This window comes from Bombina bombina, chromosome 2, assembly GCF_027579735.1.
Source record: "Bombina bombina isolate aBomBom1 chromosome 2, aBomBom1.pri, whole genome shotgun sequence".
Taxonomy (NCBI): Eukaryota; Metazoa; Chordata; class Amphibia; order Anura; family Bombinatoridae; genus Bombina; species Bombina bombina.
In genome coordinates, this window is record NC_069500.1 from 207,147,968 (window position 1) to 207,164,865 (window position 16,898).

The 16,898-nt window shown below is 39.4% G+C and overlaps 1 protein-coding gene across 1 annotated transcript in view; it reads left to right on the top strand.

Moving 5' to 3' along the window:
• MSH3 (mutS homolog 3) overlaps window positions 1–16,898 on the top strand; it is a 756,380-nt gene that overhangs the window by 712,385 nt on the left and 27,097 nt on the right. The window contains exon 26 of the mRNA XM_053699713.1: window positions 7,586–7,760. Within this exon, the coding sequence (XP_053555688.1) occupies window positions 7,586–7,760 (175 nt within the window). The remainder of the gene's footprint in view (window positions 1–7,585; window positions 7,761–16,898) is intronic.

The window sequence follows — 16,898 nt, forward strand, 5'->3', positions numbered from 1 at the left end:
TGGATGTGGTGGGGGTGTATTTATATGCATTTTGAGGTTTGGGAAACTTTGCCGCTCCTGGTAGGAATGTATATCCCATATGTCACTAGCTCATGGACTCTTGCCAATATGAAAGAAATTAATTTATCAGGTAAGTTCTTATATAAATTATGTTTTCTGTTATACAGAAACGTTTCCAAGAACACAAATCTGATCTGTAAATTGAAATTAAAATACATTCAATCTTAATTTGCAAAGGTCCCTTGTTATTTCAGTACTACATCAGGTTTGATTAAATCAAGAGTTTAGGAAATTTGCAGCAAATTTTCTGGTATTCTCAGTTGTGATGGTGATCTTGGCATTTCTTTTTCCAGGTATTCGGCAATGAGAGGCAGATTAAAGGAAAATAATATTATATTATAATATATAATGTAAAATATGATTGTGACAGATAACTGTGTAACATATTACTGGATGTCAAGTTATGATTTGGCCTCATCTTTGAATTGTCCACTAGACTAGTGTGCAACACTAGCTCAGATGCACACTAGTCTAGTAGCTAGATAGCTAACAGTGGCTTTTCTTTATAAAGACAACTTGCTGTTGCTCACTGGCTGATAAGGAAAGCTCTTTAGCTGTGTTAATGAAACTGTACATGCCCTGGGGCAGAACTACCTTTTGTGCAGCAGGGGCAGTTGCACCAGGGCCCAGGTGCTTTTGGGCGCCCACAGCAGTCTATACAGAGGCATTTGCAGAATGTGTACAATCTTAATGCAGGGGAGCCTTTTATTAGCGCAGGTTACAGGTCTATCTATCCTCAAAATCATTATACAGAGTCCAAAAAATTGTTGCACCAGGGTCCTCTTTTGAGTTGGGCCGCTACTTTACATGCCCACCAGAATACTGGCAAAAATATATTTTTTCAGAATAGAAATATTCAGTTTTTGTTTTCTTAATTATTTTAGATGTGACAGAAATTGCCTTAACTTCCTCTATTTAAAGGTGCATGTATCCCAAATTATTTCTTTAATTATTCAGATAGAGCATACGATTTTAAACAACTTTCAAAATTACTATCTAATTTGCTTCATTCTCTTGGCATCCTTTGTTAAAGGAACAGTAATGCACTACAAACCCAATAAGAAAATTGGAATGTTATTTAAAATTGCATGCTCTATCTGAATCTTGTAAGAAAAAATGTGAGTTTCATGTCCCTTTAATGAGTAGCTAGCAGCAAATAATTTTGTTTAGGTCTGTCTGGAACAGAAAGGAAAAGGTCAGCTGACATACACCTTTCTGGGGGGGAGGTTTGTTAGAAAAGTATGAATTTCTACCACGTAGGAAATAGAGAAAGATATAAGTTAATTAATGAGAGAGGAACAAAAAAAAAACATGAACTAAAACTAAATTATAACTGTGTTGGGGTAGAGGAACAGATAAAGGATGGAGAATGTTATAGAGGACCTCTGTTTTGTCTTCATATAGAACAGTCAGGAATCATAAGTCTTTTTCTTGAGCAGAGAAAACAATGTAAATGACTATAAAAAATGGAGATCGTAAAATGAGAAGAATCATATATATCTATATAAATATATATTATCTAGATAGCTATAGATATATATCCTTATGCTCTTTAGTGACATTAAAGGGACATGAAACACAAAAAAAATCTTTCATGATTCAGACAGATAATGCGATTTTAAACAACTTTCCAAATTACTGATATTATTTAATTTGCTTCCTTCTCTTGTTATCCTTTGCTGAAATATTTATCTAGGCAAGCTCAGAAGCAGCAAAGAACCTAGATTCTCGCTGCTGATTGGTGGATGCATATATATATATATATATAAATTAGATAATAAACAAATTAGATAATAGAAGTAAATTAGAAAGTTGTTTAAATTGTTTTCTCTATCTAAATCATGAAAGAAAATTTTATGTTTCATGTCCCTTTAAATTATTTCATCATTAATAATATATATTATGTTTCACTTCAAAATAAAAATATTGGCAGCATTATATTTTTGCTTTTTCTAAAAATATATTTTGTTTTCTATACAACTGTCAAAATTAATATATGTTTATGTGACAATAAGGCAAAGACACAATCACATCTAAAGAACTGTGCCCCATAGTCAGTTAAATGAAACATAAATAGAAATATCCGGATGTCGTGATTACAAGAAAAAAATACTTATTAAAGTGTCATTCACTCACTGCACTCGCTGTATAAGGAGTCGTCCGCTTAATTTTAGGGATCCTCCTCCGGATCTCTTTGTGAGGAGGTTAAAGGTTGTTGCTCAATGTGTTCCTAAATCTATATCCTGATAATAAATCTTTCTACATGTTGTTTTAAGTGTGGATTTGTTAGTCTGATGTTCAAAATGAATTGGTTGTCAGCCTTACATCATAAGCATTTTAATCTCTTTATATAATGCTTTGTTCCCTAAGCAGTTGCATCATCAATACCTGTTTATAGAAACAGCCAGCAGACCCTGGAACATAGTTGTGTAGTAGACATTGGAGGGTGCTGTGACACACTAGAATCCCCAGAAACGTCTTTATATGCACTTGAAGGAGTTTAGGTTTCTAAGACACTTGTCTCTTGTATCATGGTACTGTGGTTACAAGAACTAATTCTTGGATACATGTGACTATAAAGATGAGCGTGAGATGTAACAAAAAGAAAACAAATATATCAAATATTAATACATTTTAATCTTTTTTTATTTGTATGTGTAATATTACATTGTCTCACACAAAACACCATTTATTTAATATTAGGATTATTTAGTTAGTTGTGTTTGAGGAAAATTAACATTAAAGGGACACTGAACCCAAATGTTATCTTTCATGATTCAGATAGAGCATGCAATTTTATGCAACTAGTATCAATTTTTCTTCATTCTCTTGTTATCTTTATTTGAAAAGCAAGAATGTAAGTTTAGAAGCCGGCCCATTTTTGGTTCACAACCTGGGTTGTCCTTGCTGATTGGTGGATAAATGCTTTCCAGGGTGCTAAACCAAAAATTGGCTGGCTCCTTAACTTAGATGCCTTCTTTTTCAAATAAAGATAGCAAGATAACAAAGAGAAATTGATAATAGGAGTAAATTAGAAAGTTGCTTAAAATTGCATGTTCTATCTGATTCATGAGTCAAGAAAATATTTGGGTTCAGTGTCCCTTTAATTAAAGGGATAGAAAGGTCAAAATTGAAAAGTGCATTTCAATTGTAAGTAGAAACATTTTTTCAATATATTTCCATTAGTAAAAGTTATTACTGTTTTTCAGCAGCATACGCACATATGTTATGTGGGCCTGTGCAGCCAGTATTTAGCTGGCGTTTGTGTGTATTGTGCCTGTGTAGACTAAGGCCTAGATTTGGAGTTTGGCGTTAGCCGTGAAAACCAGCGTTAGAGGCTCCTAACGCTGGTTTTAGGCTACCACCAGTATTTGGAGTCACTCAAAATAGGATCTAACGCTCACTTTTCAGCCGCGACTTTTCCATACCGCAGATCCCCTTACGTAAATTGCGTATCCTATCTTTTCAATGGGATCTTTCTAACTCCGGTATTTAGAGTCGTGTCTGAAGTGAGCGTTAGACATCTAACGACAAAACTCCAGCCGCAGGACAAAAGTCAGTAGTTAAGAGCTTTCTGGGCTAACGCCGGTTTATAAAGCTCTTAACTACTGTGCTCTAACGTACACTAAAACCCATAAGCTACCTATGTACCCCTAAACCGACGTCCCCCCACATCGCCGCAACTCGATTAAATTTTTTTAACCCCTAATCTGCCGACCGCAGCTCACCGCTATTCTAATAAATGTATTAACCCCTAAAGCTAAGTCTAACACTAACACCCCCCTAAGTTAAATATAATTTTAATCTAACGAAATTAATTAACTCTTATTAAATAAATTATTCCTATTTAAAGATAAATACTTACCTGTAAAATAAATCCTAATATAGCTACAATATAAATTATAATTACATTGTAGCTATTTTAGGATTAATATTTATTTGACAGGCAACTTTGTAATTATTTTAACCAGGTACAATAGCTATTAAATAGTTAAGAACTATTTAATAGCTACCTAGTTAAAATAATTACAAAATTACCTGTAAAATAAATCCTAACCTAAGTTACAATTAAACCTAACACTATACTATCATTAAATTAATTAAATAAAATACCTACAATTATCTACAATTAAATAAACTAACTAAAGTACAAAAAATAAAAAAGAACTAAGTTACAAAAAATAAAAAAATATTTACAAACATAAGAAAAATATTACAACAATTTTAAACTAATTACACCTACTCTAAGCCCCCTAATAAAATAACAAAGACCCCCAAAATAAAAAATGCCCTACCCTATTCTAAATTACTAAAGTTCAAAGCTCTTTTACCTTACCAGCCCTGAACAGGGCCCTTTGCGGGGCATGCCCCAAGAAGTTCAGCTCATACAACATACAATACCCCCCCCAAACATTACAACCCACCACCCACATACCCCTAATCTAACCCAAACCCCCCTAACACTAAGCCCCTGAAGATCTTCCTACCTTATCTTCACCATACCAGGTTCACCGATCCGTCCTGAAGAGCTCCTCCGATGTCCTGATCCAAGCCCAAGCGGGGGGCTGAAGAGGTCCATGATCCAGCTGAAGTCTTCAGCCAAGCGGGAGCTGAAGAGGTCCATGATCCGGATGAAGTCTTCATCCAAGCGGGAGCTGAAGAGGTCCATGATCCGGATGAAGTCTTCTATCAACGGCATCTTCAATCTTCTTTCTTCCGGATCCATCTTGCAGACCTCCGACGCGGAACATCCTCTTCTCCCGACGCCTTTAAGGGACGTCATCCAAGATGGCGTCCCTCGAATTCCGATTGGCTGATAGGATTCTATCAGCCAATCGGAATTAAGGTAGGAATATTCTGATTGGCTGATGGAATCAGCCAATCAGAATCAAGTTCAATCCGATTGGCTGATCCAATCAGCCAATCAGATTGAGCTCGCATTCTATTGGCTGATCGGAATAGCCAATAGAATGCAAGCTCAATCTAATTGGCTGATTGGATCAGCCAATCGGATTGAACTTGATTCTGATTGGCTGATTCCATCAGCCAATCAGAATATTCCTACCTTAATTCCGATTGGCTGATAGAATCCTATCAGCCAATCGGAATTCGAGGGACGCCATCTTGGATGACGTCCCTTAAAGGAACCGTCATTCGGCTAGTAGGCGTCGGGAGAAGAGGATGTTCCGTGTCGGAGGTCTGCAAGATGGATCCGGAAGAAAGAAGATTGAAGATGCCGTTGATAGAAGACTTCATCCGGATCATGGACCTCTTCAGCTCCCGCTTGGATGAAGACTTCATCCGGATCATGGACCTCTTCAGCTCCCGCTTGGATGAAGACTTCAGCCGGATCATGGACCTCTTCAGCCCCCCGCTTGGGCTTGGATCAGGACATGGGAGGAGCTCTTCAGGACGGATCGGTGAACCTGGTATGGTGAAGATAAGGTAGGAAGATCTTCAGGGGCTTAGTGTTAGGTTTATTTAAGGGGGGTTTGGGTTAGATTAGGGGTATGTGGGTGGTGGGTTGTAATGTTGGGGGGGGTATTGTTTGTTTTTTTTACAGGCAAAAGAGCTGAATTATTTGGGGTATGCCCCGCAAATGGCCCTTTTCAGGGCTGGTAAGGTAAAATAGCTTTTCTATTTTAATTTTAGAATAGGGTAGGGCATTTTTTTATTTTGGGGGTCTTTGTTATTTTATTAGGGGGCTTAGAGTAGGAGTAATTAGTTTAAAATTGTTGTAATATTTTTCTTATGTTTGTAAATATTTTTTTATTTTTTGTAACTTAGTTCTTTTTTATTTTTGTACTTTAGTTAGTTTATTTAATTGTATTTATTTGTAGGAATTGTATTTAATTAATTTAATGATAGTATAGTGTTAGGTTTAATTGTAACTTAGGTTAGGATTTATTTTACAGGTAATTTTGTAATTATTTTAACTAGGTAGCTATTAAATAGTTCTTAACTATTTAATAGCTATTGTACCTGGTTAAAATAATTACAAAGTTGCCTGTCAAATAAATATTAATCCTAAAATAGCTATAATATAATTATAATTTATATTGTAGCTATATTAGGATTTATTTTACAGGTAAGTATTTATCTTTAAATAGGAATAATTTATTTAATAAGAGATAATTAATTTCGTTAGATGTAAATTATATTTAACTTAGGGGGTGTTAGTGTTAGGGTTAGACTTAGCTTTAGGGGTTAATACATTTATTAGAATAGCGGTGAGCTCCGGTCGGCAGATTAGGGGTTAATGTTTGAAGTTAGGTGTCTGCGATGTTAGGGAGGGCAGATTAGGGGTTAATACTATTTATTATAGGGTTAGTGAGGCGGATTAGGGGTTAATAACTTTATTATAGTAGCGCTCAGGTCCGGTCGGCAGATTAGGGGTTAATAAGTGTAGGCAGGTGGAGGCGACGTTGTGGGGGGCAGATTAGGGGTTAATAAATATAATATAGGGGTCGGCGATGTTAGGGCAGCAGATTAGGGGTACATAGGGATAATGTAAGTAGCGACGGTTTACGGAGCGGCAGATTAGGGGTTAATAATAATATGCACGGGTCAGCGATAGCGGGGGCGGCAGATTAAGGGTTAATAAGTGTAAGGTTAGGGGTGTTTAGACTCGGGGTACATGTTAGAGTGTTAGGTGCAGACGTAGGAAGTGTTTCCGCATAGCAAACAATGGGGCTGCGTTAGGAGCTGAACGCGGCTTTTTTGCAGGTGTTAGGTTTTTTATCAGCTCAAACAGCCCCATTGTTTTCTATGGGGGAATCGTGCACGAGCACGTTTTTGAGGCTGGCCGCTTGCGTAAGCAACTCTGGTATCGAGAGTTGAAGCTGCGTTAAAAATGCTCTACGCTCCTTTTTTGGAGCCAAACGCAGCCTTTATGTGGACTCTCAATACCAGAGTTATTTTTATGGTGCGGCCAGAAAAAAGCCGGCGTTAGCTACGCGGGTCGTTACCGACAAAACTCCAAATCTAGGCCTTAGTTTGTGTCACACAAGCCACTGCTGACTCAATGAGAAGGTGCAGTTTGAATACTGGTACACAGGGCACTCACAGCATATGTGCATATGCTGCTAAAACATTAATAGCTTTTACTCAAATCATAACTTTTTGGAAGTATATTGTAAAAATGCTTCTATTTAAACTGATATTCACCTATGCACATTTCCATTTTCACTTTTCTATCCCTTTAAGTCTATAATCTGGACAGTTAACAGATAAATAAGCAACTGCACTTTCTAATATCTGTTAAAACCTGTAGGTTGCAGGTCTGGCAGGGTAAACTGCTTATTGTCTGTCAGAGATTGATACACTGTAAAGCATTATTAGGTTTGGTATTACTGACTTCATTAGTTATACTGTATATAAAGCATTATGAGCCCTCATAGGGGGTATAGTGCTATATAAATGCTACAGTATTCTATAATAATAATATGCAAATGTACCAATGGTTGCACATTGTATTTGGTTGTTTGTACAGAATAATGAGAATATTGTCTGTTCACCTCTCTAGATTCCGATAATGAGCAGCATCCTGAATGCATTACATTTTTGTACCAGATAACCAGAGGTATTGCTGCAAGGAGCTATGGACTCAACGTTGCTAAGCTGGCCGATATCCCAGATGAAGTTTTAAACAAAGCTGCTCAAAAATCAAAAGAGCTGGAGGCATTAGTGGATATGAAAAGGTACAAGTACACAATGGTTTGTTACAATGTCAGTGAAAACTCCACATATAAAATAGCACTTTAAGACATTTTTAAAGCGTATTGGAAATGGCAGAGGAGAAACATTTATTTTATTTGCTTTATTCTGAGCTCACGTTACCCTTCTAGAGATAACAGAATCCTGTAATTAAGCAGTTCACATATAATTACACATGTAGCTGTGTTTCTGATGGGAATTGGTGCAATATATAACAATTGATGGACAAAAGAAAACAATAAAGTACTAGCAGGGCACTATATATCCGTCTTGTGTAACTACGGCCCATATCTGCTCCAAGCCAGAGCCGTATAGGAGCCTGGCAAACACATTTCAGACTTACATCATTATTAAACATTATATTTTGTGTAAAATATTACTGCATTTTAGCAGTGGTAAAGGGACAGTAAAATCACAATTAAATTTCCATGATTCAGATAGAGAATGTCATTTTAAACAACTTTCCATTTTACTTCTATTATCTAATTTGTTTTGTTCTTTTAGTATCCTTTGTTAAAAACCACAGGTAGGTAGGCTCAGGAGCAGCAGTTAACAAATGGGAGCAAGCTGCTGGTATGCGATTGCACATATATGCGTCTTGTCATTGGCTCACTTGATGTGTTTAGCTAGCTCTCAGTAATGCATTGCTGCTCCTTCAGCAAAGGATACCAAGAAAATGAAAGACATTTTATAATAGAAGTAAATTGAAAAGTGCTTTAAAATGTTTCATGCCAATTCAACTTGTGTGCACATTGACTATGCTGCAAATCTCTCTAGTGACATCGATTCAGCTGTGCTGTATAACTATTTGTCACTTTGAAGTGTATTTTATTAATTCAAAATATTGGGAAAATGTATTTTTATTTTATCTTTTTAAATACACCCCCATTTTTCATTACACATTTGTTCCCTGGTTACTCACCCTATCCTTGTGAGCAGATTAGTGGTAGTAGAGTACATGACTAAACAAATAATGAGGGACAGCCTTGCACCCAGAAAATTTCCTTCACCTTGCTTCAAAGGAAATCTAATCCTACAACAGGAGCGTAAAAAATATGGCCAGATGCACACATATATTTTTTAAATCACCGTGGAGCAAACAAGGTAAAACAGGAGAGACAAGTTCTCTTGAACCGGCCCCTGACACGTGTTTCGCAATCACGCTTTCCCTCTGAGGAAGTGTGATTCTCAAGCTTGCTCCGCAGTGATTTAATAAAATATATGCGTGCAAATCTGTCAAGTGGGTATGATGGGGCCGATTTATTTAAGTGTGGATGGACATTATACAATATAGGGTATCGTGTCCGCCGCACATCGATAAATGTCGACAGCATACGCTGTCAGCATTTATCATTGCACAAGCAGTTCTGGTGAACTGCTTGTGCAATGCCGCCCCCTGCAGATTTGCGGGCCCCATATGTTTGACTGTGTTATAAACATAGGGAAAGGTAATCCTTAATACAGATCCCGCAATACTAGGAGCTTATTTGAGAAGGGATACCATGTTGTTTGCTAAATACTATGTGTGCGACTGTGTTATAGGCACACTGAAATGTAATCTTTAATACAGCTCCCACTATAGAAGGAGCTTAGTTGAGAAGGGATCACAGATTGTTGGCTTGTTGCTCCATGACTGTATGATTGGCCACTACGTTCTGCAAAGTATGCAAGTGAGATAATGGCTACAAATATATAAGCATTTAGCTATAATCTAATTCAATACTATTGCTGCACAAGGCTCGTAACAGTCTTCCAACTGGAGCTCAAGTGAGATTCTTGCCATCCCATCTGGGAGCTTTGCCTTCCCAACCAGTGCACTATCACACAGCACATTTTCAGTCATCGCTATTCAGATCCCATCTAAGGATAATAACCACACATTTCTTCTAATTTTGATTTTAACGTATGAATGTGTAGTGATTCTATTAATAAAATATAAGGAATGAAAGGCTGTTTTGTATCTATTCTGCTATTGAACGTAATATAATATACTTTAACAATACATATTTAAAGATGGATTAGCAGGTTTGTTGCGTATCTTGCAACTCATTATCAAGTGATATATAGAAATATGTACGTATTTATGAATAAATGGAACATATTCTGTTATGTGCAGAACATTGGAATGTAAAATATTCATATTTTCATGTTGTGTTAGTGCAAATGAGAATATGCAATCGTGTTTGCGCAAGAGTGGGGTTATGTGAATGCACACGCAATATTCTTACTTCGGATTTTTGCACTAGTTGGGTTACCGCGAGAGCGAAAACACTTTCAACTCGTAATACAAGCGCAACCCGACGAGTGCAAAAATCTTCTAGTTAGGGTGGCCAACAGTGTGTAATGCAGTAGAGCAGGCCAAGAGAATAAGTAATGGGAATGGGCAGTAAACAAGTCAAGCTGGAAGTTACAGAGAGGGTGTAGATGGTTTGCACTGGATGTTACAGAGATTGAATAGAGAATATGCACTGGAAGTTACAGAGAGAAAAAAAGGGTATGCACTGGAAGTTACAGAAAGGGGATAGAGGGTATGCACTGGAAGTTACAGAGAAGGGATAGAGGTTAAGCACAGGAAATTACAGAGAGGGAATTTAGGGTATGCATTGGAAGTTACAGAAAAGGAATATAGGGTATGCAGTGTAATTTACAAAGATGGAATATAGGGTATGCACTGAAAATTATAGTGAAGGAATAAAGGGTATGCAGTGGAAGTTACAGAGAAGAAATATAAGGTATGCAGTGGAAGTTACAGAGAAGGAAAATAGAGTATATGCATTAGAGTATAAAGTGGCCTAAAAGGATGGTCTCTATATTTGGCCTTTAAAATGGTGTCCTTAATCTATCTCTAAATTAAATGTAACAACAGCAAACTGCTTTCTTGGCCAGGCATGCATCATCTCTAGTGTCAGGTGGAGCAGTGTTGTTCCAGAGTAAAACAAGTTGAAATCAGTGGCCAAGAACCCCAACTCACCACAAATCCTTACTGGGACACTGAAAGTAAACACAGTGTTCAAACAAAGGCCAGTGGTAAGAGAGCAGTAAGAGTAAACTTAGAAGCTGAACTCTCTTTAGTACTTTAAACAGCTTCTACAAAACAAAGCAACAATTGGGTACTAGTGTCAGTATATGGCCGGGTTATAATATAATATATTTAATAATTATCCTTTAAACTAAACCTAATAAAATGCATACACCAAACAATAAAATTAATGTAAATTCTTTATATTAGTTAAAATTTATAGACACATTGAAATATATTTGTAGAAAACCAGATATGAATCAAAACTATACACGTTTTGGGGCGGAGCTAACCGCTAATGTGAGAGGAGGTGTTTGTGAGGAGCTCCGTCCAGAAACATATTGAAAAACCACTAAAAAGTGTTTATTTACTTATTAAATAGTGCCCAAATTTCAGTTAGTGACTAGACCTCGACATCTGGCACTATTGTGGAGCTTTTTGGAACTCTTTTTGACTAGAACAAGACACGCACATAAACAACTGTGTGCCAAGGGATTGCCTGTCCTGCCTGAGGATATCTATTAAGCCGACTGATTGAGAGTGACATTGGAGGGTGCCCGCGGGGGATCCCGCTATCCGGAGGGTCGGGGCTCCGCTCCGGAGGGCCTACCTGCCATCCACTTGTGTGAACCCAGCTTGTCTGCTGTGTAGAAGCATCTGTGGCGACGCAGCAGAGTAACGGGTACTACGTTCCTCATAGCCACCTGCCAGCAGTCCCCATGTGGTGCTGCAACTTCTGAGGCCTACAAGATTGGTGCTCCAGTCTGACATACATACATCGCCAGCACCATCGGACTGCAACCTTACCGAGGAAATCGGAATTGGCGCGAAACGGCCGCCATTTTGGGCCATAGCCTGCGCCTCTCGCCTCTGAGTTTCCTGAGCCGGTGTGTCCTGCAGGTCTCCTCCGGAGTCAGCTGATTCTGGGCCTTGTCTCTTCAGGGTCTATCTTCCGTGGGCATTCAGTGCCTGAGGCTCCACTGACACCATCCCATCTGAGAGCTACTACGCACACGGCTCAGTGCATCAAGGTAAAGCCAGCGTGGGTTCACTTCTGGGCTGGGGCCACTAACTGCTCTCCCTGTCTCCTGGAGGCATGTAACTTGCCTCACACGATCTACCCCCAGAAAGATAACTTTAATATAACGCTGTTGCTTATACACAGTGCGACACAGCTTTCCCCTGTGGCCAGCTTGTGAGCTTTGCGGGGTCCTCGGGCCCTGGGCTAGTAATATTTGATAGATAGGGGTAAAAGGTGGCGTAATCCCTAGCATACTGGCCTAAATACTTGGAACACTTGGCCCCACTACTCCCAAGAACGCTGTACTGGAGGCTTGGTCCTAAGTCTCACTACATACTAATTTGTTCCTGCTTGACCTGGGGTTGCTCCTTAGATTTCCCAGCTCAGACACACACTCAAGGAACTGCTCTTTCTGTATATTAAAGGGCCACACTTTGGAGATAGCACTTGTGGCTCACTGCACATGGGCCTAGTTACTAATACCCCTACACAGGCTGCTCACATACACCATAATCAACCCTTACCCTGAGCTACTCTTTAGAGGACTGTGCTGATTCTTAAGTTATTTGGAAACTCTAATTGACAGCTGCTGCGTCAGCAAATGTACCTCTTGGTCTCATCCAGAGTGGAGTGCTGATTTATGCCTTATTTTTGTACAACATTCAGTCTACATGAAACTACCTATTGTGTATTATTCCATATGCTTAAATGAATATAGTGGCTTAGTATCTCCTAAACAGGGCCCAAACCACTGTGCCTATTTCCCCTGAGGATCTTTATTTCAGTGCATGAAAAGTTTAACCAGAACAGTTTATTTTTGGCCTTGACATTTCTTTACATAAAAGGTATCCACAACTGAAGGTCACCCCCTATCTTTCGAACACTCTCTCCACCCCTTTCCTGCTGTATGTGATTGCAGCAGGTCATAACCTCTTACCCTTTTCCGTCATGGCCCAGTGAGGGCAAACTCCCTGGAGAGAGTGTATACAAAGCTTATTACACTGTTTGTCTTTGCTGAGTGCTGGCTAAGATTAAATTACAGATAAAAACCATACTGGCATATTTCTTATCACCTTCAGGCAGTATGCTGAACATGGCTGCCTAAACCAAGATTGACATCAGGGGACTATGTTATAACTCTCTCCATCTTTACTTTTTCCCGCTATCATTTAGCATTCGAGTGAGACCAATCATTAAACATATACCATATACACCTGTCTGATCTAGGATAAGATACAGAGCATGTCCCAAACTGCCAAAAGAAGACCAAAACTGTCTCAACCACCCAAGAAGACAGTGGCGGACCACTTTAAAGGCCAATCTACTGGCAAAACTCAATCATACAGAGACCCTGTTTCTGCAATGGATGGTAGCGAATCTGAAAACAGCATGGATTCCCAGTCTCCAACGTCAGACGCTTTATCTGCAAATATTGTTGATGTTCTAACCATACGTATGAACCTCCTTCAAGACACGTTAACTAAAGAAATTAAAGGTTCCACCGCAGAGCTACCTAGGGACATTGCGGCACTGGGGGAACGCACTGAAACCCTAGAACGCAAGCAAGAAGATCTAGCTGTTGATCAAGCTAATTTGTTAACGTATTCTCAGAGTTTGGCAACCCAGATATCTGACTTAGAATTAAAACTGGCTGACATGGAAGACCGGTCCAGACGGAATAACTTGAGGTTTCGGGGGATCTCGGAGGAGATTGGCTCACAAGATCTGGAGTCGTATGTTTTAGAGTTCTGTAATGCCTTACTACCTTCCATAGACCCGCCAGGCCTCATATTAGACACACATGGCCAAGATCTGTCTCTCAGGATAAACCGAGGGATGTCCTAGCGAGGATCCATTTCTTTACCCATAAAGAGAAGATAATGAGAGAGCTGACCAATAAGCCTCAATTACCAACTAAATTCCAACAAATCTCTGTCTTTCCAGACATCTCCAGCTACACCTTACAAAGAAGGAGAACTTTTAGAAACCTCACCCAAATTCTGAGAACAGAAAATATCAGATATAGATGGGGCTACCCGACAAAGCTAATAGTCTCAAAGAATGGAGAAACTCACACAGTTATAGCCCCTCAGAAAGGGTTTGATCTGCTAAAGGAGTGGGGTCTGGTTTCAGCTGGACCCCGATCAGGAAGTGACTCTATGCATCCTTATCACTGTTCTGGAGCCCCTAACTTGACCCCCCAACAACAACGGTCATCCACTGTAGACGACCCACTAGCTTCAAGATTTAGACCTGAGACCTCAGCTGGGACCCCAAGGTCACAACGGCCTATCACATGAAAGTAGACATTCCCTTTTTCCTCACTGAACTGAATATGTTAAGATGGTACTCCTTTATGTAGTATATGTTTCCTTATGTGTTTTTGTTAATTATTCTTACTCTATGTCTAGATGCATAGTCAACGGGAGGAGTGGAGGAGCTCAGGACTTCTTGTACGAGGTGGTAAATCTACCTAGAAGCACTTTGCCTCTACCCTTTAGCTACTCTTTCCTCAGTGGCTGGAGCTCGCGGGCACCTACCACTCCTCTAATCACTTAAAGTTTAATAAACTCTACCAGGCATTTCTTAGACAATTGTTCAGAACTGTTCCTAGAGAAGCATAGAAGTTGACTATATCAATATATTATAGATTAGAACCATTGCACTGAATGCAAAATTGTTTTATTCTGTTAGTTCACTTGAGAGACACTATTGTTACTTTATAGTTCATACTCCCCCTTAGATAGTCAATCCTCTATTACAAGTTGTTTACTTGTACCGCCCCCCCCCCTCATATACGCAAATCTAATTTGTGTTATCCCCTTTTAAGGGGACTGGAGACGTCAGTCTAATCCCTAGATAAACCTCTCCTTTTGGTGATCCATTGGCTCACCACTTTTGCAATATTACCCATACCTTAAGTAGTTAACACCAATCACGTCTGATCCCAATTCAAGGGTGTGTATTGTAATTTTGTATTATATAAGTTTACTTTTACGATAATCCTGTTCTTTTTCCTAAATAAAAGTTTTAGGTCATTTGAGGTTCGGTTCCCTGTGGTCTCATCGAGCAACAGACTTGACCATATACAATCTGAGACCGCTCGGAGTTGTACTGTGGTGCGCAGATCCAGGCGGGGTAAGTTAAATTACTAAACCCCTCTCCTCTTCATTTCCTCTTTTCACCCTCCTCTTTCCCTAACTCTACAATTCTCCTTCGCAACATTAAATGCTAAGGGACTTAATTCGCAGGAAAAAAGAAGCATGCTTACTAACTCTATGAAAGCTCTAAAAATACAAGTTATATTTTTACAAGAAACTCACTGGCTAGCATCATCCCAGAATCCATACAGAACTCCCGATTACCCTGTAGTTTTAACGGCCTCCCACTTTGAGAAGTCTAGACGTGTAGCGATTGCCATACACAAATCTATACACTTTGAACTCCTACACGTAGAGAAAGATAATCAAGGGAGGTTTCTACTACTTACCTGTAAACTAAATGGTATCTTATTTACATTGGCCAATATATACGTCCCGAACCAATCACAATCCAGTTTTTTGAAAGAGATACTGTCTAAAGTTGAGACTTACAAAGTCGGAACTATAGTTTTAGGCGGGGACTTCAATATGGTTTGGGATCCATTAGTTGACAAGAAAGTTCAAAAGGGGGAAAAAATTGACACATACACCATAAATACTGCCAATAAATTTTGTCAACACATAAGCCAGTATAACCTATTCGATATCTGGAGGGCACCCCACCACAACGACAGAGACTATACCTATTTTTACAGACCTCATAATTCCTACTCGAGGCTGGACCATTTTTTCACAGACTCGTGGACACTTGACAGAGTTTTAACTTCGCATATTAGGGTCTGCTCATGGTCAGACCATGATGTACTCACCCTCTCCACTGATTTAACCAAAACGTCTAGACCTAGTTGGAAATTTCCGAGACAGGCACTCCAGGATAAGACTTTTAAGGCCTCCCTCCAAAACTCTATAATTGAGTTTCTGAGTATTAACGAAACTCCAGATATGCCATCTCAAACAATATGGGCTACACTAAAAGCATACGTGAGGGGGATATGTATCAGGAGACAGGCAATGCTTAGACGCCAAGCTGGTGCTCCCTTAGGCCTTCTTATGACTGAATTACGGTCTGTAGAATTGGAGAATAAAAGCGCTCCATCCTTGCTACTAGCTGAAAGAATAAAAAAAAACTCAGAGCTCAACTAGCAGACAGGGAGTTAGAGAGAGTTAGGGAGTCCTATGCTCGATTTAAGAAGTTAATGTACTGCCAGGGTAATAAGGCCTCAACACTTCTAGCACACAAATTGCGAGGTAGAACAGCGGCAGCCAGGATTTTGTCACTTAAACGGGGGACTATATTAGTCTCTTCGCCCAAAGAGATCGGGGAAACTTTTGCGACTTATTACTCTGAACTCTACCATCCCCAGCCCTCTATGGCTGACAGAGAATCCTCTGTACAAAACATAACTGACTACAAATCTTGAACTTGCCAACTTTACCAGAGGTGGACAGGGATGCCCTTAGGGCCCCGTTTTCTTTCGCTGAACTTAATCTGGCCATCAAACATACTCAAAATAACAAGGCTCCTGGGCCTGATGGATATCCGGCGGCCTTTTACAAACTCTTTAAGACAGAGCTAAACAAAATCCTCCTCAAAGTTTTTTCAGAGGCTCGAGAGTCAGGTTTGTTCAAAAGGGAATTCTTACAGGCAACAATCCTACCTATCCCTAAACTGAACAAAGATCCCTCCCAGTGTACCAGCTATAGGCCGATCTCATTGATCAACAGAGATGTAAAGTTGTATGCAAAGCTCTGGGCTAACCGCCTCACTAGCCTACTCCCGAAGGTAGTACATTCTGACCAGGTCAGGTTTGCTTTTGGCAGAGAAAGCCCAGGTACTTAACATTCTCACAGAGGCCTCTCGCTTGAAGCAGCCCATGCTGGCCCTGTCGTTAGAAGTGGAAAAAGCATTTGACAGGGTCAGGTGGGACTACCTATGGTGCACGCTTGCTCAGTTTGGCATGCCAGGTGAGGTGATTAGGGC